Source organism: Osmia lignaria, chromosome 4 (genome assembly GCF_051020975.1).
Source record: "Osmia lignaria lignaria isolate PbOS001 chromosome 4, iyOsmLign1, whole genome shotgun sequence".
In the NCBI taxonomy this organism is placed as follows: Eukaryota; Metazoa; Arthropoda; class Insecta; order Hymenoptera; family Megachilidae; genus Osmia; species Osmia lignaria.
This window is the reverse complement of record NC_135035.1, coordinates 8,201,060-8,227,288: the sequence shown is the minus strand read 5'-3', so window position 1 is coordinate 8,227,288 and position 26,229 is coordinate 8,201,060. Positions and strand designations below refer to the sequence as shown.

The window sequence follows — 26,229 nt, the reverse complement described above, 5'->3', positions numbered from 1 at the left end:
CAAAAAATGATTTTATAAATGAAAATAAAGGATTCGAACAGCAAATTAATTTTGGAATATCACTTAATATTATATTATCATTATAGTGATTATATTATTCATTATAAATGTACAACTACCGGTTTTGAAATCAATACAACAACCCTATTTGTTCTATAAATGTATAATTATTGTGTTTATGGTTGCAACGTTGTAAGGAAGAATCTAAACTTAAAAGAATTTAATTGCTATATATTTTGAGAAGCAATTGCCATTGCAAATATAACATATTGTAATAATGTATTTCTGAGACACGTAGTACAAAGAAGTGGGTGTTGCTTTCGTCATTTAATAGTTTGCACTTGTATCAGTAGGTTGGTACTGTTACCGTAAGTTTCGGAGGCTGATACAAATTAGTATCACATAATTTTTATTTGCAGCTAGAGTCATGCGTAAGTGATCTTCTGTAATCTCGAAATTCATAGTTACAAGTACTTAACGTATCCGAATTTTTGGGGAACCCTTGATAATCCTAATGCCTGCTGTATAGACCATTCATTTCCGATCAATAATACTAACCGTTTACAAGACATATTAAAAGAACCTCAAATGTCATTTAAGAAAAGGGGCGTTATCTTCCACATATATATTTATATTTTTTATTTATATTCTAATGCCTATATCACACGAGAATTTTATATTAATTTTTGCATAAATTTTTTAATTAAATTTTATAGGAGATCTTTATATCATTCATACAGTCTCAATATAAAGTTAATTCAGAAAGATTGTACTATCTTATCATGTACCATATAAGTTAATTATTATGTTCCTCATAGTATGTACATTTTATTAAAATCTGTTTTTGAAAAAAAATTAATTTGCAACCCTGATTAAATAAAACACTTTTCCTGATCATTTCTATAAATTTATATTTATATAAAATCTTTATGTTTGTAGATTGGTTGTAGTTAAAATAAAAAGGGACACCCTCTGTCAAGATGATAGGGGGTTTATTCGTGTACAACCATAAGGGAGAAGTACTCATCTCCAGAGTGTACAGAGATGACATTGGACGAAATGCAGTTGATGCATTTCGTGTCAATGTTATCCATGCCAGGCAACAAGTACGCTCACCAGTTACCAACATTGCTAGAACATCATTCTTTCACATAAAACGTGCTAATATTTGGTTGGCTGCTGTTACCAAGCAAAATGTTAATGCAGCAATGGTGTTTGAATTCTTATTAAAAATTATTGATGTTATGCAGTCATATTTTGGGAAGATATCAGAAGAAAATATCAAGAATAACTTTGTGTTGATTTATGAATTGTTGGATGGTTAGTATTGTAACATAAACAATGTTGAATAATAAAAATCTAACTAACATTGGGAAAACTAATGAAAATTTTTCTGCAGAAATTTTGGACTTTGGATATCCACAGAACTGTGACACTGGAGTATTAAAAACATTCATTACTCAACAAGGAGTAAAGTCAGCAACAAAAGAAGAACAGGCACAAATAACTTCACAAGTAACTGGCCAGATTGGGTGGAGAAGAGAAGGTATCAAGTACAGACGCAATGAATTATTCCTGGATGTTCTTGAATATGTGAATCTATTGATGAGTCCTCAGGGTCAAGTGCTTAGTGCACATGTTGCTGGCAAGGTTGTTATTTGAGCAGCAATTATTCAAAATGCTCAAGTACTCAAAAACTTAATTGTTTAATATCTTTTTCTAACAGGTTGTAATGAAATCTTATTTATCTGGAATGCCAGAATGCAAGTTTGGGATCAATGATAAAATTGTAATGGAAGCCAAAGGTATGAAAGGTGGAAGTGGACTAGGAGGAGGGGGAGATGATCCTACTGGTGCTAGATCTGGAAAACCTGTTGTTGTAATTGATGACTGCCAATTCCATCAGTGTGTGAAACTTAGTAAATTCGAGACAGAACATGCTATTAGTTTTATACCACCTGATGGAGAATTTGAACTCATGAGGTAAAGAATGTTCAAAGTAAATATTCCAAATTGAATTGTCCTTATACAACTGAACTTTCTAACATTTTGCTTTGGTAATTATTCATAGATATCGAACAACTAAGGATATATCATTGCCATTCCGTGTTATTCCATTGGTACGTGAAGTGGGACGTACAAAAATGGAAGTGAAAGCAGTACTAAAATCGAATTTCAAGCCTTCTTTGTTAGGGCAAAAGATAGAGGTACGAGTACCTACACCTCTAAATACTGCAGGCGTACAATTGATTTGCTTGAAAGGAAAAGCGAAATACAAAGCATCTGAAAATGCAATTGTATGGAAAATTAAACGAATGGCTGGAATGAAAGAAACTCAACTATCTGCGGAAATCGATTTGCTTGAAACCGACACGAAGAAGAAATGGACACGACCCCCAATATCAATGAATTTCGAAGTTCCATTCGCACCATCTGGATTTAAAGTGCGCTATTTGAAGGTGTTTGAGTCCAAGTTAAACTATTCTGATCATGATGTTATAAAATGGGTGAGATATATTGGCAGAAGTGGTTTATATGAGACACGATGTTAATGATGTCTTATTACATTAATTGTAAATGAGTAATCTCAATGCATAAATACAATTCACTCAACTGTTTCTCTTTGTGGCGCATATTCTGAACAGTTTTCTGAAATACTCAGAAGCTATCGTGTGGATAAGAAAAGTAACAATAGATACCAAGAGGAAAATATCCTTTTGTGCCAATGTTTTTTATCATATGATTTCTCGTATCATGTGTTATACCTTATTGTAGTGTACGTGTGCCCTATTTAAGAAGCTTTTATACAATATTTTATTCTATTTGAGTTTTAGTGAAATTCTTTCTAAGGATTAACGTTTGTAATTTCATACGTTGATGTAGATTTTAATTGTAAATTTATACATGCTGTACAACATTGTATTTCATAATTGTATATTAATAATTTTCCTTTTTTTATGAGATTAAAAAATATGGTGACCTCTTTGGTATCGATATGGCGAGAAAAATATAAGAATTGCTAATGATCATGATTAATGCGCTTAACAAATTTTATGTTAACATAAACATTTGTTGTCATTTATTGGAAATGAATAGAGAATTCGTTTGTAAAGGAATAAGTTTGTCTCTCTATGTTAAAATTCATATGCATAATAAAACATGTATGTAATTTAAGTTGTTAGTATCTTTCAAATCAATTGTTTAATGATTGATTTCAACGATATTCAGTTTTTTCATACTAAGATTCAAACGTATCTTGATATAACAGGAGAACTTAAGATGGCGTTATGGCGAAAATTTTGTAACGGTCGTTTTCGAACGAAAGCGTACTGAAGCGAATTCAAAGATTCCATACAAACATAAAATGTAATAATATGTTTAAGATTTGTGCAAAAAGTGGTATGACTTTGTAATAGAACACATAGTGTGTGTCAATCAATATTGAAATCAATCATCGAACATTGAGAGGTATCTCATTGAGATCCCCCTCCGCCGCTCAATTCTTGAGTTTCATAAATTCTGTTAGTTAATAATCCAAGGTACTTACCAGTGCTGTGGGTTGATTATCCAAGATGCGTAGAAGTGTTGTGGGTTAATAATCCAAGGTACACATGCACTTTCACACTTATTTTTGAAAAATTATACTACCGATTACACAATGACGCGTGCCGGATTTCGCGGGGTAAGGAGACTAATGGATGCTGTTCACGCGCAAGGGGAGGTAAATCGACTGCGCATTGATTGTGCGCAGCTTGGGTCGATATCGATGAAATTTGAAATTGTTTAATAATATTTGCATTGAAATATGTATTTAATAATTTATTTAATACAAATTTTATAATTAAATAAAAATATCAATTTTTGTCAAACACGTATAGTAACAATTGGTATATCAAACAAATATTTTAAATAAATACTCATCGCAAGTAGCATATACCGGAAGTCAAGATTAAACGAATTAAATTTTTAATACTTTTAAAACTTTTACTACTTAAGCAACAACGTGCATATAAGAATTATAAAATAAGACAAAATTTAATAATATGTTTGAATCATGTTTGCCTTATAATTTTATTCTTTCCAAAATCGATCGAGTAATTGATTTGACGCGGATTGAATTGAAAGTAGTCACAAAAGAGAAGAGGAAAAAGAACGTGCACCGATTACTTTAATCTGTTGGATTAATAACGTTTTCGCGAGAGAATACGATTGAACCAGCATGAAATTGAAGAAGAAATTTAAATTCGAAGCGGAGTTTCTCATCTACATATTGCCCGCTTGTTTCGGTGGTAGAGCGTGATAACTTCTGCTGTGGCGCATGCGGCTCACGGCCATACCCGTGTTCGTACCTGTCATGGATTCCAAGGGTCGACCGCGAGCGCAGACACGCGTGATTACACGATTTTGTGCGTGAAAATCAACGGTACATCAATAGATACGTGTACGAAAGTAATGCAGGATGATGAGCCGGTGGTAAAGTGGTGATTTTTCAACGATTCAAGCATCGACGACACGTAAACAATCGTCTCAAGATGAACCCTTTCAACACGGGTTACTGGTCTTCTGTCATACCGAGCACAGATATTGTAAGTACTCGATATATCAAAAACATTTAATGCGTCATTATCGTTATACATTCTCGATAAACAACATAACGCGGTTTACGTCTGTCGCTTTTCCCTTGGCTTTAAAATAGTCTGTCGAAAATTTTCCGAACCGTTTTGACTGTAGCTTTTCCAGTCTGATTACCTTCCGGCTGAATAACTTTCTACTGAAACACGTTCTTAGAATTTTGACGAGTCCATCAGTGTTTAGGTTACAAGACAGCCGCGAATTGTAAACCGTACGTCCTCGAGGTCTCGTGGCGATTCTCACCGAGCAGTTTTATGGGTACCGCTATTTTTAGTGCATACCGTAAACCCGCAGCTCTGGCATAAACTAAGGTATCGTGAATTTGATATAATTTTCAATTATTTACCGGCACGTGCAACCACTCGAACTGTCGTACGTCGTGCGAGCGAAAATTTGTCTCTTTAATCGTGCCTGCTAAGCTCTCCTGTATTCGTGTCATGGCTGTGAAACGTCTTTAAACGAACCGAGTCGAATATGTGGTAAGAAGATGTTGACGTTTTTTTCTTTTTGTGACAACTCAATGCCTCGAACATCAACATTCGTGTCATTGCATTAACGTGATTATTGTTTGGCGGGAAATGCGATGCTCGTAATAATACATATTTGTACATCGAAATGTCAGCGTGCAACGTGATTCATTAAACGAACGACCGTTGTATGGGCGAGCTCATCGTAATCAGCTGTTATCAAGAACGTTGCTATACGTATTTCCTGCCACTTGTAGTTTCACTAGCTAGCTATTCCGTCGTAACCGATGCAACTCACATTTACGGCTTCACCGTGTATCGAATTGTTACCATTAAACCTGAGCAACGTCTGCAGCTACCCCTACGTTATTGTAGCTGCTTATTTTATCATTTGTCTTATCCGGTTATATCGGTAACGATAATCGATAATTCGGCCAGGTGGGGTGGTTAAAATTTTCAGTTTCATCAAAGCCTATTATAAGACAAAACGGACACCGGTGCCTTAAGGGTGATAAGCTGGTCGATTTAGTCGAAGTATACTTAGAAGCCAACTCCGTGATCTTCTGTTTAAAGAAACCCTGCGTTTGATGCGCACACGTTGCGATAAAAGAACAGCTGAATATTCGGTGTATAAAAGTAAGGAAAACGGGAGCGATAAGAATGTTATTCCTTCCATGATCAATCAGTTAAAAAAGATTGCTGTTAAGTCACACGTACACCTGTTTCACAGTTTACTCGAATATTGCACGAAAGACATTACTATAAATAAACTTTATTCATCCAAGCACCGATTCGCTAACCATTCGTTTGTTACTGTTCGTCGAATATTGAGCAATTACATTAATCGTATTCTCTTTGCTTTCTTTTCTTTTTTGTTTAATATTTTAGTCAACAATCGTAGTTTATATAGAAAATTTCTTGGCACGGATGATGCAAGTAAAAGTATATACAGACATCTTTGGACTTGTTGAGTGTCCAACGCAACCGGTATCATATCTGGCACTGTATGGAATGCTTAGAAATTGTACACAATACCCGGATTATAGGAACGTATACAAACACCTGTACGCTAGACGTTCCCCCTAACGTATACATAAATTACGATGCTCGCCCGGTACACACGTGTGCGTGTTGCATTAAAAAGCAAATAAATATGATAGAGTACATTACGTACGAGACGATTATCGAACGTGTATAGCGGTTATCTGCCGATAGAGCGGCACGTGCAACGATAATAATAGAACTGTCGGTACATTCACATACGGGGGATACCTGTTGTGTAGTATGTTAAAGACACGAAGTTTCACGCTCGAAGGCACACTTCAATCATCGGTCGGATTAGATCCGGTTAAATCGATAAATCTGATCGAGTCATGGGATGGGAACCTATGGTTTCACTTTTAACCAGTACCATCAAACGGGTGCATCGATAGTTTTCCTTAATCCCTAATACCGTATTTCATTATCTAACATCTACTACCTATAGTCTCCTTTTACTTTTTTTTTTTTTTAGAAAATTTCAGTATCTTCTCTGATATCAATATCTTCTATTTAAGGAAATCAGGTCGGCGTATCGTCTATCAGCCATTAAATTTGATCCGTTTTAGGATTAACGCGGTGTGTGTACCTTGTACGAGATAAATTACACAGAACAATGATTTCTTTTAACAAGTACTGCTATCTCTGTAATTTTCAATACGCGTAGGATAAATCATTCCCGTGACATCCGTTCACGATCGTACATCACAAATGCCTCTCGACTGGTTTTCTATTCAAGGTCGCTTGTACCATGATAATCAAATTCCATTCCATTTGGGAGCCGTGCTCCAACCTAGAACGGAAACGTACGGTGTATCTCAATCATAATTGTTTGAAACAGAGACCTATAGGTGCTTTGGATAGGTGTAAGTAGTTTGTCAGGTAATTGATTCGAGCGAAGAAACAATAACGCGATATGTAAAGAGAACAGAACAGTTCAAAGACCAGAAAAGATTAGTCCTTTTCGTGTCATTGTTCTCGTCCCACTTAACCACTTGTTTCAGTACAGTTTTACGTTGAATATTATCTTGATCGTTCGTCTACCATCGTAGTCATTTACATCGACCAGTGGACGACAGGTCATCGATAATACTCTTTTTTCCCTTCGATATTTCTTCTACACCTGTGTGACCAAGTTACCAAATAGTACGGGCTAAAATCCATGGCTCCTCGGTGCAGGTTGGATCAATGATAGGGAAGGTTGCGTTGCTAATCACGTGGTGTTGAAACAAAGATAATTAAGGGATGGGCGTTGAGTGCAGGATAGGTGCATGGAATTTATAATGGGAATGAATCGAACGAGCTTTCTATCAATAAATAATGGTTAAGGGTATTAGATTTGTTCTCCGAAACGTAGCACGTCGGACGCCACAGTAGGTACAACCCATGTCCGCCACAGTAGATACAGACAGATGGTATCATCCACTGCCTCAATGACATGAATGGTTAATTTTCAGATTGCTATCTTATATTATCAATTTTAATAGGAATATATTTAAAATTTATCCTCCTTTTTTAAATTAATTATTTGATAATTTGTATTTGGAGTTTATTGTATTCGAGATGTTAAAAAGTAGTTTCTTACAATCTCAGCAGTATGAATAATCTCTCTGAATCTTTTTCCTTCCTGTTCAGCCCGGAAACGCTCGTATTTCTTATCATCTTCTACGTCATCGTAGAGTGTGTTTAGCATACAGTATTTCGATTTCTCTGTCCATAGAAAAGCACTTATTTGCATAATAGCGGGTAGTTCGCGTGAAACAGAGGAAATATGTCTATTTTCCTTCACGGAAACGAATGTTTTTCCGGGAACGCTGTTCGTTCGCTTCGATTTGCGATAATGTTTATTTTCTCGGGTAAAATGGCATAAAAGCGTTCGACGTGGTTCTTACGCATTCTTCCGGACAATTTATAGGAAACGTTCTACCGAACGATGTAACGTGATCGAAAGCGATAATAGTAATTTTGTGGAAAATGATGTTGCTCGGAAAGGCCGATCTATTTTCGCGTCGAGTTAAATACAAGCACGCTCGCTCGCTTGCGGTCATTCATGTTTTCCATTCCCCATAATCGCCACGCTTCTGCCACGATTTCCACCCTTAATGTGATCACCGTTAATGTTTCATTGGGATGTTACGAACAGCCAATTAACGTTACTGCCGTAACGCGTTGAACGATTGCTCTCTGGGACTCAATTAGCACACCAGAAATTCGAATTTGTTTCGATCCAGGTGCAGAAAACGCGAATAAACGAGACTATAGAAAAGATATCAATAAACTACATCGAGAAGTTTATTTTCAAAAAAGTACCCCTCGTATTTATTTTATTTAAGGACGGGAGTATCAATTTCCTGGAATGGCTTTCTCTGGAAGCTGCAATCTCCTTTAAAGAATTGTTGTCACAGTCTTCCGAAGAAAAGACAAGGATTCATTTAATAACGAGCAAAGGTCGTTTCGAAATTCTATGATTTCCATTAGGGAAAATTAAGGTTGATGGAAGGCGAAAGGAACACGGACAATTTTATTTATTGCTTCTCGCGATTCACTTTATCTCGTACAGGATTACGTGCTTGACACGCGTGTCTGGAACGTGCAATACGTACTCGTTACCAACTTTTACTCGCACGATAAGATTTCCGATGTGTTTGTTCACGTCATTGGTCGCTTCTTTCACTTTTCTCCTTGTTCTCCAGAAAAATCGTTTTCAATCTTGCGTTTCGTCATCGAGTTGCAGGAATTCTATAACCTTTCCATGATCGTGCGAACATTAATTCAAGAATTTGCGATTTATACATCGTTTGTATGATAATTTTCTTAATAATACGTCCTAGTTTTATTCACAAAGACATAATTCTTCGTTGAACGCCTGGATGTTTTCGCGGATGTTTATCCAGGATTTTTATTTCCCGTCGTTCACAATGCATTTCCTTCGCGTGAGTAACGTCCTGGCTAACTCGATCAATTTTCCCAACTGCCGTTTACGTCGTCGACACGGTTTCGGATACTTGTTGACAAGCTTCGCAGACGACTTTCTTCGTTTTGTCGCCTGATATCTCACGAGGTCGCTGTTCAACGATTCACCTTGCTCTTGAAAGTGTTGCACGCGGAAGTTATCGTCAACTTTGAAAAAGAGGATTCTCTTTGAACGTTTCAATGTCTATCTGATATGTCCTAGCTGTTGCTTTCTACGATCCTTTTCCTTTTAAGCTTCAATTCTTAGGTTTTGCATATGGTCTTAGCATATTGGAAATGGGTTAAATAAATTCAAAATACAGTGAATTTCTTTCACATTCTGTTTTATTATTCGTAAGGACGTCTTTACGCTTTGAAATTCCGACTCGAAGTGAAGAAGAAACTCGTAAGTACAAGACAGAAAGTCTGTTGCCCACTTATAAAATCAAAGAGACCTTCCCTCTATTACCCAGGCCCTTAGATGACATCTGGTCTGACAATATAACTTTCAAGCACGCAGTGTTTCTCATAAAATTCATGTTTGCTTTCTAGCTTATGCATTATTATTATCGATAATCCAACATAGGATGATTAATCCTTTGAATACAAGTCTATCGTCTCGAAGGGGTTGATGTTCAGATTTCAATCCGTCGGAAGAAAATTCACTCGTTCAAAGTGGTTGTTCAGGAAATCAGATTACAACTATGGAGTAATAAACTCGGGAAGCTGTTACCTTTCCAGCAACAGTCTTTCCAGCCGTGGATAGCGTCCGAGATAGTCACGATGTTGTGTGCATTTCTGCAGGATATTAACGTTGGGCAAACTGAAACGTGTGCGGCTAGCACGGGCATCGTGGTAAACTGAAGGCAAACAAGTTTGTAGCGGTTAAAATGCTTCACTCTTTCACGTGAACTTTGTCCGGAGATGTTGCTTGTTTAGGAAAACACCGCAAAAACCGAGGGAAACGTTTTTGCCGGAGCAACATTGCTTTTAACCCGTCTGCTTGTACCGAACTAATACATGTACGTAAATTATGTTCCATTTAAAGAGCTGAATCAAATCGTACAACCGAAGCATTCGTTATTAGTGGCGAATTTTTGTTAGAGATTCATTTGGCAAAAATAATTTTACGATTCATCGTTGCAATTAGAATAGATAAATCAGACAAGTTACTTATTACAGTGACTTATGTCAGAAGTATAATTTTCAATATCTTTTTATAATCTATACGATAATTTATTATCGTAATTTATCATCGTGTTAATATAAATTCAAGATATTTGTCGGGGAACATCGATTTCTGTAGATGATTTGCAACTTTGTCCGCGCTTGGATCCGTAGAAAAATACATACATATTCAACGCGTACGAGAATAAAGTTCCCTTTACTGGTGTATGGGCGATGAGGTGCTTTTTCAAAAATTCAACTCCACCATTCGGCTGTGTGCTCGCGTGGACGGTAACTGGGTCGGCGTCTCTCGAAGGTGGAATAAACAAATAATGGAAGGGATATAAAATCGAACGTTGCAACTCGACCGAGGCAGAGAAAAGAAACTCGTTTTGCTAGCAATTTCGTGTACGCGTGGGAGTTACTTCTGTTTCTCCGTATAGAGAAATAAGCTTTCTCCTGATTTCAATGCGCGAAACTCCACGAAAGTCTTGCTTCCGATCGTCCTCGAGCTTCCTTTCTCCGATCGCGGCTTAACGTCGCCTCCTCCTCGGAGCCACCTGTGAAACAACGTCGCCGGTTTCCAAGGTGTTTCGAAATTTCCATGAAAATTATTCCGTTCAGCCTGCTGGACGTGCTCTCAACCCGGCCGGGTCGAACACGTCAACTGTTATGTTTAACCGACACGCGACACGTGGAATTGATCGGCATACCACGCGCGCTAGAAAACCGTTTCAAGGTATTTGTAACGCGGCATTTGCGTGCGAAAGTATATCTTGTTTAGCGGAATCGTGAACAGGGTTATGCAACTTGATTAATTAGAGCTTCCGGATGGCTGGCTAAAAACCGTGTCCATTTAAGACACGTACGTCATCGGGCGTTTAACGCAAACGCGGCTGCGTAAAACTCGACGGAAAATGATAGCTTGCATCGAAACGGTCAGTTCAATTTATACGTTCAATTCGGACAATTATTCATGCCGCGAGCAATCTCGAGGAAATTTATCGTTGGTATACCGAACCGGGGCGGAGGGGAGGTTTCATTTTCGAGGGTTGTAGGACGTCGAGAAGTGGTCGTAAACGGGTTACCAGGCATCGTAGGAGGCTTTTTTCTAAAATTCATGTCTTGAATTTCCCGATTCATGGGGGAGGAGGAAACTGGGTCAGCGCATCTCAAAGGCAGGGCGGTTGGCTCCAAGGTGAATCGCAAAGTTAAAGCGAGCGAGAGAGACGTTTAAGAGGGTAAAGGGTTCAGGGATGGGGACGGCGAGGATGTAACGAGCCAGAGGGGCGAGGAGGGTGGTTGAACGATCAAGAAACCATGACGAAATTCCACGTAGATTGGCCTCTTTTGTGGGCCACGTGCGCCTCTTGGACCATTGCAACATCCTTACTCGAGCAACCGAGTGATTAATTCGCGATCAAACAAAGAATGCGATAAGCGTTTCTCACGTGGTCTTATATAATTCGAAACAGACTTCTGTTGCGCAAGAAAATGACTGCTCGTTTGAAACTGCTCACAGATACACAAGGTGGATCAGGAGTGCTCGGTTCATATTTCATGAGGGGTTGAAACGCGTGCTAGAATTATGTAGGTCTCTTCTCTCAAAGTGGAGGGCAAGAGGGTAACTGTCTCCAATGCGAATCCCAAACTTTGAAGCGTAGTGAAGATAAAGAGGGAGAAAGCAAGTGTAGGGAAAGGAGAGAGAGAGGATAAGAGGCCGGAAGGGCGTGGAGAATGACGAAATTCCGAGTAGACAAGTCTCTTCTGCGTCGAGTACTTGGGTCGTTACTGACTTTTCGGGCGAGAAGGGAAATTTTCCAAGATCAAACCTTGCATTGTTTCATTCATAATTCAATGTCGACATTAACAATCTCGTAAATCACGAAGCACGCATACCTGATTCTCAAGGTTGTACATTGAAATTTGACCAGAGCATCGATTTTTATCAATGTAACCGCTAGAATAAAAGTTTGTTTTTCTCAAAGGAATGGTAACTGTTTCCAAGGCGAGTCGTAAAGTCAAAGTGTACAAGGGGGGGTTGAGGGTGCAGGAATCGAAAGGGCGTGGGGGATGACGAAACTCCGAGTAGATAGTGCTCCTTTGTGAATTATCGGTTTTCTCTCGAACAGGGAACGACGTTCCACGAGCAGAAGAGTGATTTCGACGAGAAAGTTGTTAGCGATTCGTCGTCGCGAACAATCGAAAGTGTGTTCAAGCTAATCGATATCGTTAGAGGGATATGTTTGTCTTAGGAATACGAAACACGCCGTTCGCTCGTCCATCGATCGGTCAATCTACAAATGTAGGACGGTCAAACATGTTTGTTGGAATCGTGTGTTGCTAAACAGACGAAATTGTGTACGTTAATTGATTCAAATTCATTCGCGGTTCCCGTTGTTATTGGGTTAGAAAATATCAATTGATACGCCACGATTTTCCAACACGCTGCGATGCGTTTGATCGTTGAACGGCTATCGAATTGATTCGATTTAATTGCTTTCGATGCGTTTCGAACTACAATGGCGTAGAAAAACACGACAAAAAGTTTCCTTGAATTTATGAATTTTAACCAGCTGCATCGAGCGTGTTCAATGAAAACGTCGATTATTTTTCTTTTTTCCTTTTTTTTTAAATTTGATACAAAAGAGAAAATCTGCGTGCAATTGGAAATGATTCTGGTCGTGTTTCGAATTTCATCAAAAAACTGGCAACGCTTGTTTCTCTATTGTTATGAGAATAATTTGATATCTGTCGCGCGTCTATGATGGAGCCGCGTTTCGGAAGACTTTGACTCAGTTTACTGGCTAAATCTATGACAATGGCTGCCAAGAATCGCATGTACGATAATGGCTGCCAACTAGAGTCAGCTAGGAAAAAGCCAACCCGGAGTCATGAAAAATCGAATATTTTATGTACTCGCCTAGAATTTTTATAACCATTCTACGTACGGTTTTATTCGAGAATTTGGGACAGTAAACGGGCGCCCACGTTTCACGGTCCGTTTTCAATTGGTTACGTACGAAACGAGATATTAAAGCGTGCGCATGCGAAAAGATTAATTTCGAATGATACACGTTCTCCAGACGTGATTTTGGATACTCGAAACACCCTCGGTTCCGCGCTTCCGATCCAAAAAGCTTAATATCGCGACGTTATTTGGAGCGGTTTCAAGTGTTCCGAGCCGGTTCGTTTCTTATTTCTGTTGGCCATCGATCACGACTCCACGAAATCTCCTGTGACAACCGGCCATTAATGTATTTCATGTTCGTAGCTTTTTCATTTACGGTTTTTCCTCCGGGTACACCTTTAATTGTGTCGAAATCAGATTCCAAGGACCGTGTACGACGATACACGCGACAGCTGCGCTCGTTTCATTTTACATTTTTTTCACGACGTATTAAATCATTTAATTCGAATAGTTGGACTGGTCGGGTCGAATGTTTGCAACCGTTCAACCGGACGGAAGGGATTTAAAATCCGGATCGTCAACGTTCATGGGTAAAACGGTGTGTAGAGAAACGATCGTCGAAGAGTAGACACAGTAGACAGGCCGGCTAAATAATCTCATCGATTTGCCTTTCGAAAGAAGCCACGCTGGTACACGCTCGGATGACACGTTCATAAGAGAGAGAGAAGGCCGTGACACGGAATAGGATGGAAGTAGGATCATCCTTTAAGACGACAGCTTTAATATCGGGCTATCTTGGTGTACGTGTGTACAGGAGGAGCAGGTGGCAGCAATCGCGCTGGAGCTTTAAGAAGCAAGGGGCGGAGGCTGGAGAACGCATTTCCCGTCGGATACTTGGATCAGCCGAAGAAGGAGGATCGTTTTCGTGGGAGCTTTCGTGCAACCTGTGCACGTTCTCCTTCTTCGTCAGCGCAACCAAGAGAAGCTGAGAGGGGAACACGGTGAGGATGAGGCAAGTGGTCGTGCTGGAGCCGGCTGGCAGCGTTTTGGTGATCAGGCAGACTTCCCTTGGCGGTAACGTCACTACCACCAACACAAATACCAATGCTGCATCCAATAACGCCCACGAGACCCATGGGCTCGGCAATCACGCTGCCGTGTCAACGATTGCCTCCAATGATCACAATCAGAATCGTATCGTCGTCGTGCGCTCATCCTCCTCGACCTGTATGACCACCACGGTGAGTCAATTCGATGAAACTGTATTTTCATATTGGATAATTTGTTTTGAAAAATTTCTACTTTCTTTCATCTTCCATCAGGCTGACAATCATCACTCGTCCACGAATAATAATATCAACGTTAACGCGAATTTGAACGGAAATGCCGGGAGTTTGGGTAACAACAAGACGTCGACTAAAGTCGGCGTAGGTGGCGGTGGCTCCAAGTCGAACGAAAGAAACGATCACCTTAGGAACGATCACAAGAGCCAAGATGGGATCGGTACTGGTGAATCGAACTCTGGATGTCGTCCAAGGACGAGCAAGGAAGCCGTTCACGAGAACGTCTCCTTAGACAGGAAGCTCGATGGCGCGGATCCCATCTCCGGTAAGTATTTCCGCCATTACTTGCTTTTACCTTTGACAGACGATCCGATCTTGCCGTGAATTATTTATCCCTCTATCGAGCTACTTCCTCAAAGGATGAGGGGCCAATAATTTACCTTGATGTTTATGCGACCTCGCGATCGCGTAACCTTACCGATCGTCAATTTTTCACACGATACAAACGTTTACGAATTTATTGATTTTGTATTCCTCTTCCCGAGATTTCAACAATCGTTTTATTCGTCCGTCGAGAGAACAGGCGAACGACCAATACGATTTCGGTTATGGTCGGTCGACCACCGATACGTTTCCCGAAAACGCGTTCATTTGCGAAGAAATAGGGACAGGAATGTTTCCTTCGTTTCCGGCCAGCGGGAAAACAAGCACGCGAAACGACGATACTTTTTACTTTATTGTCTTTTCAACGTCTCTTTAGCGACCCGTTTTCCTCAGCTTTTTTAAAGAACGTTACAATCCAAATGGCTATTAGCAATACGATAAAGCACCCTGATGAAAGTTTCTAAACAATTGGGGATCTCGTGACGACGGTGCACCCTGTTCCACGTATTAGAAAGATTAATTAATACGATAAGACAAAAGGGAAGTTTAATCCTATTTCAGGCACGAAATATCAAATTATATAAAATTCGAGGCACCCCTGGCGACTGTCACGGTGGAATGAATTTTTCCAACGTTCATCGTTGTTTCAACTTCTTTCTCTAAATTTCACGTGTCTCGATGACGGCGAATCCTGAATTCCGTGCATAAAAATCTCGGTTTTCTGGCCACGATGAAGCTCGTTCTTTAATTCTTCCCCTTTAAGTCTAACATTTGAATTTTAAATGAGCCTCATCGATCGAATTTCGTACGGAATCAAAACTATTTAAGCCCGCATGAATTATACATAGTTTATATTAACTTCTACAGGAGGGGAAACAATTACACGAGCTTCGTATTAATGAATTTTTAACATCGCTACGGGGGATGAAGCGTGCCGAGTGTTTCGTACATTGCCGCGACGAATGATATGCTTATCGATCGATCCATCTAAGGTCTTTGGGAAATATTTCAGGATACAGTTTAAGGTTAATTGCATCGTACTTATTCGCTTATTAAAACAGAAATTCGTTTAAACAGTTGGGAAAGAGAGAAGAGAAAGAGATCCATTTCCTAGACCTCCTTGAAACTTTTTTTTTCATCCTATAAGAGGCACGCTATCACGGTCGTATAATTTTTCTTCATCTCTCTTCCTTTTTTTTTTAATCCTAAACTTCAACGTCACGTGTTCCATTCTTTCGTCGTCAAAAGGCCGGCCTCTTTATCGCTCTCTGAAGTGACTTGCTTCTCCTCCGTTTTCAGAATTGAATATATGCACGGTCCTGGTTGCACAGTCCTCTGAATGTACACGGTGGGACAAAAATAAATGCTTCTTTTCTTGAAACATTCATTATAAAGCATTGTTCAGACGCGGTAACAGGTGATAATGACGCACATCACATTGTCTCGTGGATTAAACAAATTGAAACGTTTTAATGGTACGAAGGATACAGAGAAACTGTATAGTATCGTGAAAACGGTAGCAGCTATTTTCATTTTCTAGTTACGTTCGCGTGGCGGAGAGGGGTTGGAAAAGGAAAAAAAAAATGTTTTGCTTCGAATTCACGCATGCAGGTCCGTATAATGCTTTTACTGAAACTAGGACAGCCGTTTCGATCTTGAAACCACCCTCTTCTCGACTCGCTGGAATTTCACGATTCGATGCGTTTTTGAAACGTTTTAACGTCGCGTGTATATCGTTCTCCTACTTATTTTTTCCAAAATATCTAATATAAAAGAACACTTCCTTTGCCCTTCACAGGGATACAGAAAAACGTTTCTAGGGAGGTTGGTTTAATTCTCTTTGTCGAAAAGTGGACGCCAATTTTCTTGAAGATTATTTACACGTACAGCCGAGTGTTATCGATGAATTTTATTGTATAGGAGAATCAAGTTTCCAAATGTTTTCAGTAATTGTTGTCTTAGGTGCTCTTCTTTCACCCTTATATTTGATGATTTTCCTGGAACAATGAAATAGTTGACCAGGAAGCATTAAACTGGTTGTCTTCCTTATCGACTGGTAGCACGTCCCAGTTTGAACGTTCCAGGATTTTGCAACCCTCTATCGAAGCACCCCCGAAAGAAGTGCACCCTGGCGGGTAAGCTCCGATGGGGATAATTCGTAGTTCCGGTACCGTCCGCCAGAGCGGCGATTCTGTCACCTTTCCATACTTTCCCTCCGTACACAGGGGGTAGTAGGGCAAACTTATATGATTTTTGTTCTCTCCAGCGAATAGTCTTTCAAACCGTTTCTTCCCCTTTATTGATTTCCCCGGGATCTCGATGCTGTACGAAGGACGAACCAGCCAGACAATCGGCACGGATCTTGCACCGTAATTTCTACGCCCGCTAGACGACGACTGATGGTCGGAATTTAGTGGTTGGTATCTAGAAATTACTATCCCCGGTGCAAGGCTTGGAATGCATCCCCCGAAACTTGGGGCGTCGCTGGTTGGCTGTTCTGTATACGTGTACGCCTTATATCTACGACTATCCTAGCCTATCCCTGTCTATCCTGACCTATCCGATTGTCGCTGACTAGAGTCGCTATCGACCCTTACCAGCTACTCTTCTCCAATTCCATACCCTCTCTTCGTCTCTCTATCTCACACCTTTTTCCTCGTTAATCTTTTCTTTCGCTAAATCCCGTCGGTATTCTCTCTAATTTCCCATCCTTTTCTACCCTAACACTTTTCACCCACGCGTTAATCTTTTTCCTTCCTTCGCGTCGATCCTTCCTGTTCGTCTTCATTCCTTTCCCGTTCACGGTCTCGAGAGGATCCTAATTCGGGACGTTGCGTTTAACGACGATAGACTGCGAGTTAGCTGTTAAACAAGGAATCTCATGGTCCCTGGCAAAGAAAAGCAGCGAAGCAACTCGACGAATCCGAGCACGAGCTCCTTCGGACCCGGCGATCTTATTGATTGTCTTAGCTTTCCTGCCGTCACGCTTTCTCTCTCCCTTTCTCCTTCTTTCTCTCTCCTCGTTCGACTCGCAAGGGAACATTTCCACACGGAGTTGCTCCGTTAGCTCTGTCTCTGTTTGGACAGCACTGGAATAAGTGCATAGGAATTTTCTCTCCCTCCCTCTTTATCTTTCACCCTGGCTTTCTTTCTCTCTCCCTCTCTGTTGCTCGTGCAGTTTCTCAAAGATTCTCATTCTCAGTCTTCTCGTTTCTCTTGTTTTCTTCTTCTGGTGGCTCGACGAGCTATCGTCGTCGACGACTAACGACCGGCGACTTACGTGTCCGGCTAACTTTGCCTCGTGTTCGACGAAACGACGAGCGATCTACGTGATAAAGGAACACAAGAGCGGCCCGGATGAGGGATGAAGAGGAAAGTTCGGTTGATGGGAACAGAAGGAGAAAGGAAGGAACCGACGAACAACGAACGAACGATGGGACGAAGAAAAGAGAAGGATAGAAGGAGAAAGAGAGAGGGGTGGGAGAGAGGGAGAGATAGTTGGACAGGAGCCTCTGCCAACGTTCTATTTAAAGCTGAGGGGGTAGCAGCAGCTAGCTGACTGGTAATTTACGAGCTTATACCAAAAAGTTGGACACCTTGGGGATGGCTCCGCACTTTGACACGTGACCTACTTTTATCGAGTTACGTAATTGATCGTCTCGCCCCTGCCCCGTTTGCACCGCGAAATCTACCAGGCCGACCCCTCTTTCTCTTTATTTCCATCCACCTTGTACTTTTTCCCCCCTCGCCGTTTTGTTTTCATTTTCTCCCCTTTTCCTCGTCCGTTACCGTGCTCTTTTATTCCGCTCCTTTTATGCTTTCACTCGTTTCCTGCTTCTCCCTTTGTTCCAACGTTTTCCCCCTTTGTTCCGTTTTTTCATTCAATGTTTCCAGGAATTTTCTTAATTCTTTGCGTACGATCGATTATCACGAGATTACCTTCGCGTTTGTAGCCCCGTTCGGTGTGCACGGTCTTTCGATTCAAATTGTTTCTCCATTGTTTAAGCTCGCTAGACAAAGCCACGAGGAACGAGGGAGCGACAGCTCTATTTATATCGCGTTTAACGCGTGAGATGATCTTTGGGTTATTAGCCCTTTCAAGCTCGCGTGCTGACCTAAATGTCGTCTACCTTCAAATTTCTCCAACGTACGTCTACGTTTATCGATCAACAGCGCGTTATCGATTCGCATCGATTTAATTAACTTTTACGCCCGTCTCACAGTGGAGCCATAAATCGTTCCCGTTGTTACGAGGCAAGAGATGATTTGTTACCGTCGACTTTCTACCCCTTGTAAAGGGGTTTACTCGACGCGTTCTAAACGCGGCCGCGACGCTCAAAGCAACGGTATTTCGGGTTCTTCTATGACCAGAACGATAAATCTGTCGCGAACGAATTCAGTTCTCTGTGTAACGTTCCATTTCGATGGTTGGTCGAAAATTATGGAGCCGCGTGGCGTACGAGTAAACTCGGCACGATACCAAAAATTAGTTGGCGGTCCAGCTCCAGGAAACAATAGCGATCATTTCTGACCACGTTGTCCGCTCGTAGAGCTACGGATCGTGCACCTTGCGTGTTCCACTTTTGCCCTGTGCTTACCTAAAAATAAGATCCCGTTTCTATTTCCCTCGGTCTTCATCTCTCGCTTACCTTTCTCTACGAGGAACCTCGAATGCTAGGTCGACCGATGAAAGGAGCTTCGTAGAGGGGTTAAAATAGACGACAACGCGGGAGTATGTTCCTCTCGTTGACGTTATTATCAACGAAAAGAAATAAACTCGCACGATTTGAAATAATAAACATACACTCTGAAAGGGTTGATCAGTCAAATGAAAAACAACACGTTGCTCCCGTTATCAGCGACAGAAAGAAAAATAAATTCACGCGATTTGAAATAATAAACAGACAGCTAGAGAAGGGTGGTCGGGGATGAAACTGTTCAGAGATCCCCCAGGCTTATTTCATTTCATCAGCAACCGTCTCGTTACAAGATCCGCTCAATTACCAGTTCCTGGATAAATTACGAGCTTATGCGAGAAAATGTACGAGCCTGGCGTGTACGGGAGAGCCACCCCCGTACGATGCTCGACTGCACATGCTCGCACACATGCGCCTGTTCGCGTAAACAGACCGCACACGCATCCGAAAGCCTAATTCAGAGCTGAAGGGTTATGCACGCGGATTCCCGTGTACGTCGGGTGTCGTTCGCGTGTGTGCATGTGCGCCCGGAAACGCCGCTTAAATCCATATAAATACGCGCCCGTGAATCCATCCATTAATCAGATCCGCGATACCGGGCGTTTCGGGTCCTGGCGCCCGAGTGATTTCAACCCCCGTCATCCTCCTCTCTATTTTTTTTTTGGCCTCTCTTTTTTTCACCGATATCTATAGAGATCCACTTGGAGGGGTCACTGGGAGATGGCAGCACCTCCATTAAAATTCGACGCGAACCTTCTGCGAGCATCCGATGTATGCTGTGTCATGCCCTGCTTATAGCTCTGTATAGCCTACCTTGCAAAAGTCTGCAAAGGTACGGCTGTCATTGTACGTGTAGAAAGTACGTGTGTAGACGCGAAGAAGGCAACCGTGTTATAACCTTAGACCAGTCGTAGGTTGTGAGCTGAATATGGTTTAGGGGTTCGGTAGAAAAAGGGGGATGAGGACCCACGGCTGCGCCTATGTGTGTCCCCGAACGGTAGAATCTGCTCGACATTTTTCTTTCCCGTCTTTTACTCTTCTCCGGGGAGTTGCTTTTTTACAACCCCCTCTTCTCGTCTCGTTCCTTTTCGCTTTTATTTCGACCAGTTTCGATTTATTAGCCGATAGTTGGAATCTCTTTTTCGGCCCAGGAGTTTCTATGTCGAGCGTAAATATTGATGGGGACGTTAGGAAAGTTCACGGTTGTCGATGGAGAGGTAGCGGATTGTCAGGTGTTCGATAAATGCTGAATCACTGCAATTTTACATTTTTAAACTCCTACCCCGTCGGTTCTAGTCTATTTCACGCGGGCCATGCTGCAGAACTCCCGGGAGAACGTATACGGGCTGCTTCTTTTCTTTCCCTCTTATTTCCTCTCTCCAAGAGCGTAAAGCCGATTTATCGCCGAATTGGGCAAGTGCGTTTCTCGCTTGTCCCAGTTAAACTGGCTGCCTAATTAAACGAAGAAAAAAGAAGAAAGAACCCGGGAGGAGTTGCAATTCGCCGACGCGTGTTCTTCCTTCTACTTTTTTCCATCCCCCTATCATCCGGTGGCTACTTTGCACCGCGATTTTCGAGCTTTCGGACGGGAAGCTAAAGCCTTCGTAAATCCCCGCAAAGAGAAAGAAGAATCGTCGGGGAAAAGAGAAAAAAAGGAGAAGGATCGAAGGAATAGGGGATTCGCTGAACGTTCCCGCAAGGAATTAGTCCTGCACGATTGTTCTAAATGCCGCCACAAGGTCGGATAACAATCGATTATCGTGGCTCGACACGAAGCACGACACTTCGTTTCCAGCTTGCAGGATGATCCTACGGAACGGAAGGCTAGCAGCTAGAAATGTACGCTTAGGCATTAATTTGCATCCTCGGTAATCCTTAATTTACAACTCCGCCAGAGTTTTCCAGAGGGTAGCATCGGCGAGTTCTCCGCGGAATTGGCTCGGTGTGCACCCACACCTTGCCGAGCGGAAACACGTAGCGGAAAGAGAGGGTAGTGGGAGGGTGGTAGAGTATGGCAAAGTAGGGGTTGGAGGCAGAGAAGTTAAGGTGGGGGTTGGATGTTGAAGGTGCAGCAGACGCGGTGGTTGGCGAGAGGGACAAGGGGTGAAGGAAAAGGGATTCGGCAGACAGGGGCTGTGGCTGGGGCTGGATAGTCGGACTGGTCTCGATGGTGGGGGTTAGGGGGCTATGAAATGGCGGAACAGGAAAAGGGGTAGGGAACGGTGGTGGAAGGACGAAAAGAGGGGCGATGGACGGAGGTCGAGAGTCGCGGGTTGGCTCACTCTGCGGCTCCCGCCGCTCGGGAGCAGACACGCGGGGCCAAAGACTAATTTGAACCTATTTTATTAACAAAACAATAACATACATATTTGTAAATAACACTAAATAACACGAACTACACACGTCTCCTAAAAGTCTCTTACCTACTCTAAAGAAAAACTCTTAGACCTCTGCTATTAAAAAAAAAAAAAAGAAAAAGAAAAAGAAAACATACGAACACGGAACGCGAACGACAAAGTAACTATTTCCAGCCTTTTCAAGCAACGTTACGAAGCCTGTCAAAGCAACGAAAAAAGGATACGTGAGGATAAGCGAGGGTAAAGAGAAGAGAGGAAGAAAGTGTGCGAACGATAGAGGAGAGGATTGAAGACGGGTGAGGACGTAAAAAAGGAGGTGAAGGAGGAGGAAAACAAAAAGGAAGGAAGGATAAAAAGGTGATAAAAGGCGATCGTAAACCGTTCCGGCCACGGGCGAATCTCTTTTTAAGTTCTCTCTGTACTGTGTGTCCTTTACATTATTTTGTCCCTCCGATAGGGACAGGTTCGGTGTTGTAACTTAGGATATAAGAAGAATACGAGCTCCTGGAACGCACAATTTAAAAGAAGATAAAAAAAAAAGAAAGGAAAGAGGAGAGACAGAGGAAGGTTAAGAACGAAAAAGAGACAGTGAGAGTGTCCGTGAGAGAGATTCGAGGAAAGTACGGTGGGGGTGAATTTTCACGAAGAATAGAAAGGAAAGGTTGAAGAGGTTACAGAGAACAAGGAGATAAGGTTAGACGAAGAGGAGGAACGAAGGTTCGCGAGAGAGAGAGAGAGGATCGTTTCGGGTTATCTGTGTACAGAATACAATGGAGCTCCAGTTTTTTATACTAATACGAAGAAGCATCGAAAACGTATAAGAGGAGGAAGAGGAGAAACCTTAAGCTGAAGAGAGGGAGGAGGTTCGATCTTGAACGTGGTACCATTTTACACGCGTTCCCCACGTGTGTTGTCCAAACGTCACACTGAGAAACATCCGGTAACGTGTCACCCTCTCTCCCTCCCATCTTTCTCTCTTTCTCTTTCTCTTTCTCTCCCTCTTTCCATCTATCTCGCTCTCTGTGCGTGCGAAATTCTATCGCGAATTTTCCATTGTCTTCAACGTTTAAAATCGAGGGTTGAACGTACGAAGGAACAACCTGGCTCGCGTACACGATCCTTCGGGGGATATGTCCTGCCGTTCTAAGGGGAATCACCACCCACGTGCACGAGGCTCACACAGAGGGCAACGTCAAGCGAGTCGTGTTTCCATCCTAGAACCCGGTGGCAAGCTATCCTGACAAAACGAGTGCCGTCGTCGTAGCTTGTCACGATCGAGAATCGGGAGCAACGAGCATCACCGAGCCGCCATATCAGCCGCACACTCATCGAAATACACGAGGAGCCTGGGAATGTCAGCCAGGGCACAGAAGCGGTCGCGTTTCGCGTACGTTCAAGGACGATGACGATCGGCCACGATCGGTAAGATCCAGGAAGCGGTCGCTCGAACGAGCGCCACGGAAATGGCGGGCTACAATCATTCGAATCCACAGCGCGTCGTGTACCACGCGACCTACCCGACGCCTCTCGCACCAAGTGAGTCCTCATCTTCCTCGAGGATCGTACAATATTCTCTATACAATCTCGATCATGCTAAATTTGTCAAAAATTGTCGCACCTCAGGTGACCATTTTTCTTTCATTTCGCTCTGCTTCTCGGGACATTTTCTTTGCTTATCCTTTTGCTTTCGATGCTATTTATTCTATGAAATTGAAACGCATACTGGCTAAGATTTCCATATAGCTAGGGCGCTGGAAAAATTCATAATACGCTGAAGGTATTGGCGATAAATCATGATGGAATCGAGAATATGCAGCCGCACTATCGGTAACCAGGAATATTTCATCCAGCGAACAGCCGTTTCCTTAACGTCTCGAAACGTCGATACGCGTGCATTTTATATTCGAACAATTTCTGCATCAGGCGTCTCTCAGGTTCGACGAGGAATAGAGAAACTATTTTTCGAGGGATTTTATGTGTCGATAGTTATCGGCTGATAGCTCGTCATAAATTCTCACACGCGACCTAGAAAAATTAAATCGTTCGATTGAATCTTTTTTTTTTCTTCCAGTCCGGACGTTTCCGTGAGAAAGAAAAGAGGGAAGGAGGGTGGATGGGGAACGTTCCTTGGCTCCATTTTTGCGGAACAAGTTGGTTACGTGTTCAAACACTTAGGAGGGTTAGCATTGTGCACGTGAAAAGCGCATTACTTTTAAAAGAGGTTTTTCTTGGCTCTCGCACACTCGAGCCGTGTTGCGATCGATAACCACTTCGATCCGTTGTATATAAACACGGTTAATGATGCGTTATGCAAACGCTCGAGCTTTCGTCGAAACAAAAGTGTAAGCATGACTTATACTCGCGTGATACCACCGATGGTCAGTTTAGTCGGTGTGTTCGAGTTAACGAAAAAATTCGTGCAACTGAAACTGTTCCACCTGCAAGATCGAATTGTCCGATGAAATATATTCACCGATATTTTGCTCTGTTTAGACGGGGATCCGATCAAACTTCCGGAGAATTTGGAGACCTTGCCGCGAGCCGAACACTTTCCAACCCAGAGGCATCGATGGAACACCAACGAGGTGAGTGAAGGATTGATAAAAGAATTTTCGAATTCGCCTGCTCGGACGTTCGTTCTTAATTAGAGAAGAACAAAAATACGAGGAAAATTCAACGGGGTTAGAAGTTCGCGAAGTGGTGGAAAAAGGAAAAACAGGTTGAAAAAGTAATGTCCTGGTCGAATTGCAACAAAAGTGTACACGGTTCTCCAGCGGCACCAGCTGGATATACATTTACACGGCGTTCCAGTAGGCACAACTGGAAAGTAAATAGCGACGTCGCAACGCCGTTGGTGGCTCGTACGTAGCAGCGTCGGTGGTTAGAGAGAGGATAGATGCTGTCCGTTCGTGTGCAAGCTCGCATCGGTGTGCAGGGGTGCACATACCAACACGTGGAGCACCGTTGCACCCGTAGGTGTACCGATGTAGTCCACTGCTACTCTGACCCCGGTCGGCCTCCGATCAATAGCTGGAGCCAGCTAGAGAGAGCTCAGCCGAGCCGAGTTGAGTTTTCAGTTCCCGTCGAGTCGAATCCAATTGCGAGCCTATGCTTTTCCCTCTGTTATCGTTCGCCAACGATAACTTCCTCTTTTCATCCCCCCCTCTTTCTCTGTTTCCCATGATGTTCCTTTTCTTTCCAGAGTTATCCCCTCTCAAACGATACTAGGAAATTAAGGGTACCAGAACTCGGAGGAAAATTCACCCTCTTACCGATTACTCAACTATTCTCTTCCCCTTTTTCCTATTATCTTTCACGAAGTTTCATCTCGGGGAAGGATAGATTCGATCTTGTTCGGAGATTCGGAATGGTAGGCACTCGTCGAGTAAATAAAATAAAAATTAATAAATATATGAAGATCCACGGTTCTGATTCGTGGTGTCCGCAACGAACGTGCTAAGTCCATCGCTAGTCTTCTATCTATCGTATAACGTGTGTCGCTAATAAGGTCAACTTGAAACTCGAGCTCTGCATGCTTTTATATACTCTTCTATCGTCTAAGTTTTCACGTTGACGTAACTTCATCGGGGAATTATCCATATCATAAATATGAATGAGCCAGCGGTCGTCTCGTGGGCTTAGAAGCGGTACCAAGTATCGCTATTAATATTACGTCAATTTCCTATCTTTTTTTTTTCCTTTTTTTTATTCATTCAACCGGAAGAACCGCGAAACCGATGAAAGAGGTACGAACGCATCAGCGATTCATGCTAGCGAAACTATTCATAGGATGAAGCTCTTAGGAAGTTAACGGCAGCAACTTTTTCACGCCACGAGGAAGTTTAAACGGTCATGTGTGTAACGTGTACATAGTAGAAATTCTTTGTGAAGAAGACTTAGAAGACTTCGTGTGATCTTGTTTTCACTCCTGTTTTCTTTGCGCCCCTTCACCTTTATTCTTTCCCGTGTCGCTTGCTCTTCTTCAACGACCATTTTTCTCTCGAGTGCTTTGACAGCATATGCGAGCACGTCATCGTTGAACTTTGAGCCGTCTTATTTTTCACGGTTGAACGGGCGAAAAATCTGTTCGTCCCGTGGATGCTTACCAGGACAAGATAAATGGAACTTTGACTCCGTTTTTCCGAGCATAAATTTCGCAACAGCGACGCGAGCATCCGAGGTAACCGGTTGAAAATGGAAATGCAGTTTCTTCGATTGATGTTAACAAGGAGTCTGTTGTTCGAACGTGGTCGTGCTGAATTTTTATTGACCCGTTGCCAGATTCTAAGTCGTTAACGGAGACAGGTCGTAATCAAGTCTAAACTTCAAACGAGCACATTG

General features: G+C 42.0%; 2 protein-coding genes across 10 annotated transcripts in view; both read left to right on the top strand.

The window, feature by feature from the left end:
- Nucleotides 1-269: 269 nt before the first annotated feature.
- On the top strand, nt 270-3,759 carry AP-2mu (adaptor protein complex 2, mu subunit). The gene is made up of 5 exons (XM_034322186.2): nt 270-431; nt 940-1,320; nt 1,400-1,650; nt 1,727-1,983; nt 2,072-3,759. Exons 2-5 carry the CDS (start codon nt 981-983, stop codon nt 2,550-2,552), a joined length of 1,329 nt encoding a protein of 442 aa, XP_034178077.1. The 5' UTR covers nt 270-431; nt 940-980; the 3' UTR covers nt 2,553-3,759.
- A 390-nt stretch (nt 3,760-4,149) lies between these two features.
- The window catches only part of Camta (Calmodulin-binding transcription activator), a 47,925-nt gene continuing 25,845 nt past the window's right edge, over nt 4,150-26,229 (top strand). For 4 of the 9 annotated variants that reach the window (XR_004581164.2, XR_004581165.2, XM_034322179.2 and 1 more), the window contains exons 1-4: nt 4,151-4,586; nt 13,982-14,408; nt 14,490-14,775; nt 24,382-24,473. Coding sequence is in view for 5 of the 9 variants with exons in the window: in XM_034322179.2 (XP_034178070.2) it covers nt 14,175-14,408; nt 14,490-14,775; nt 24,382-24,473 (612 nt within the window). In the remaining 4 variants the exon portion in view is untranslated. Of the gene's footprint in view, nt 4,587-13,981; nt 14,409-14,489; nt 14,776-24,381; nt 24,474-26,229 lie in introns of all 9 variants that reach the window. The other 5 variants (XM_034322180.2, XM_034322177.2, XM_034322175.2 and 2 more) reach the window with 2 other exon arrangements.

What these genes read in the sequence shown, in the direction of transcription:
- AP-2mu (XM_034322186.2), top strand. Translation starts at nt 981, where the DNA reads ATGATAGGGGGTTTATTCGTGTACAACCATAAGGGAGAAGTACTCATC. An exon ending in GATTTATGAATTGTTGGATG is followed by an intron (nt 1,321 to 1,399) that starts GTTAGTATTGTA and finishes ATTTTTCTGCAG; the next exon opens with AAATTTTGGACTTTGGATAT. An exon ending in GGAGAATTTGAACTCATGAG is followed by an intron (nt 1,984 to 2,071) that starts GTAAAGAATGTT and finishes AATTATTCATAG; the next exon opens with ATATCGAACAACTAAGGATA.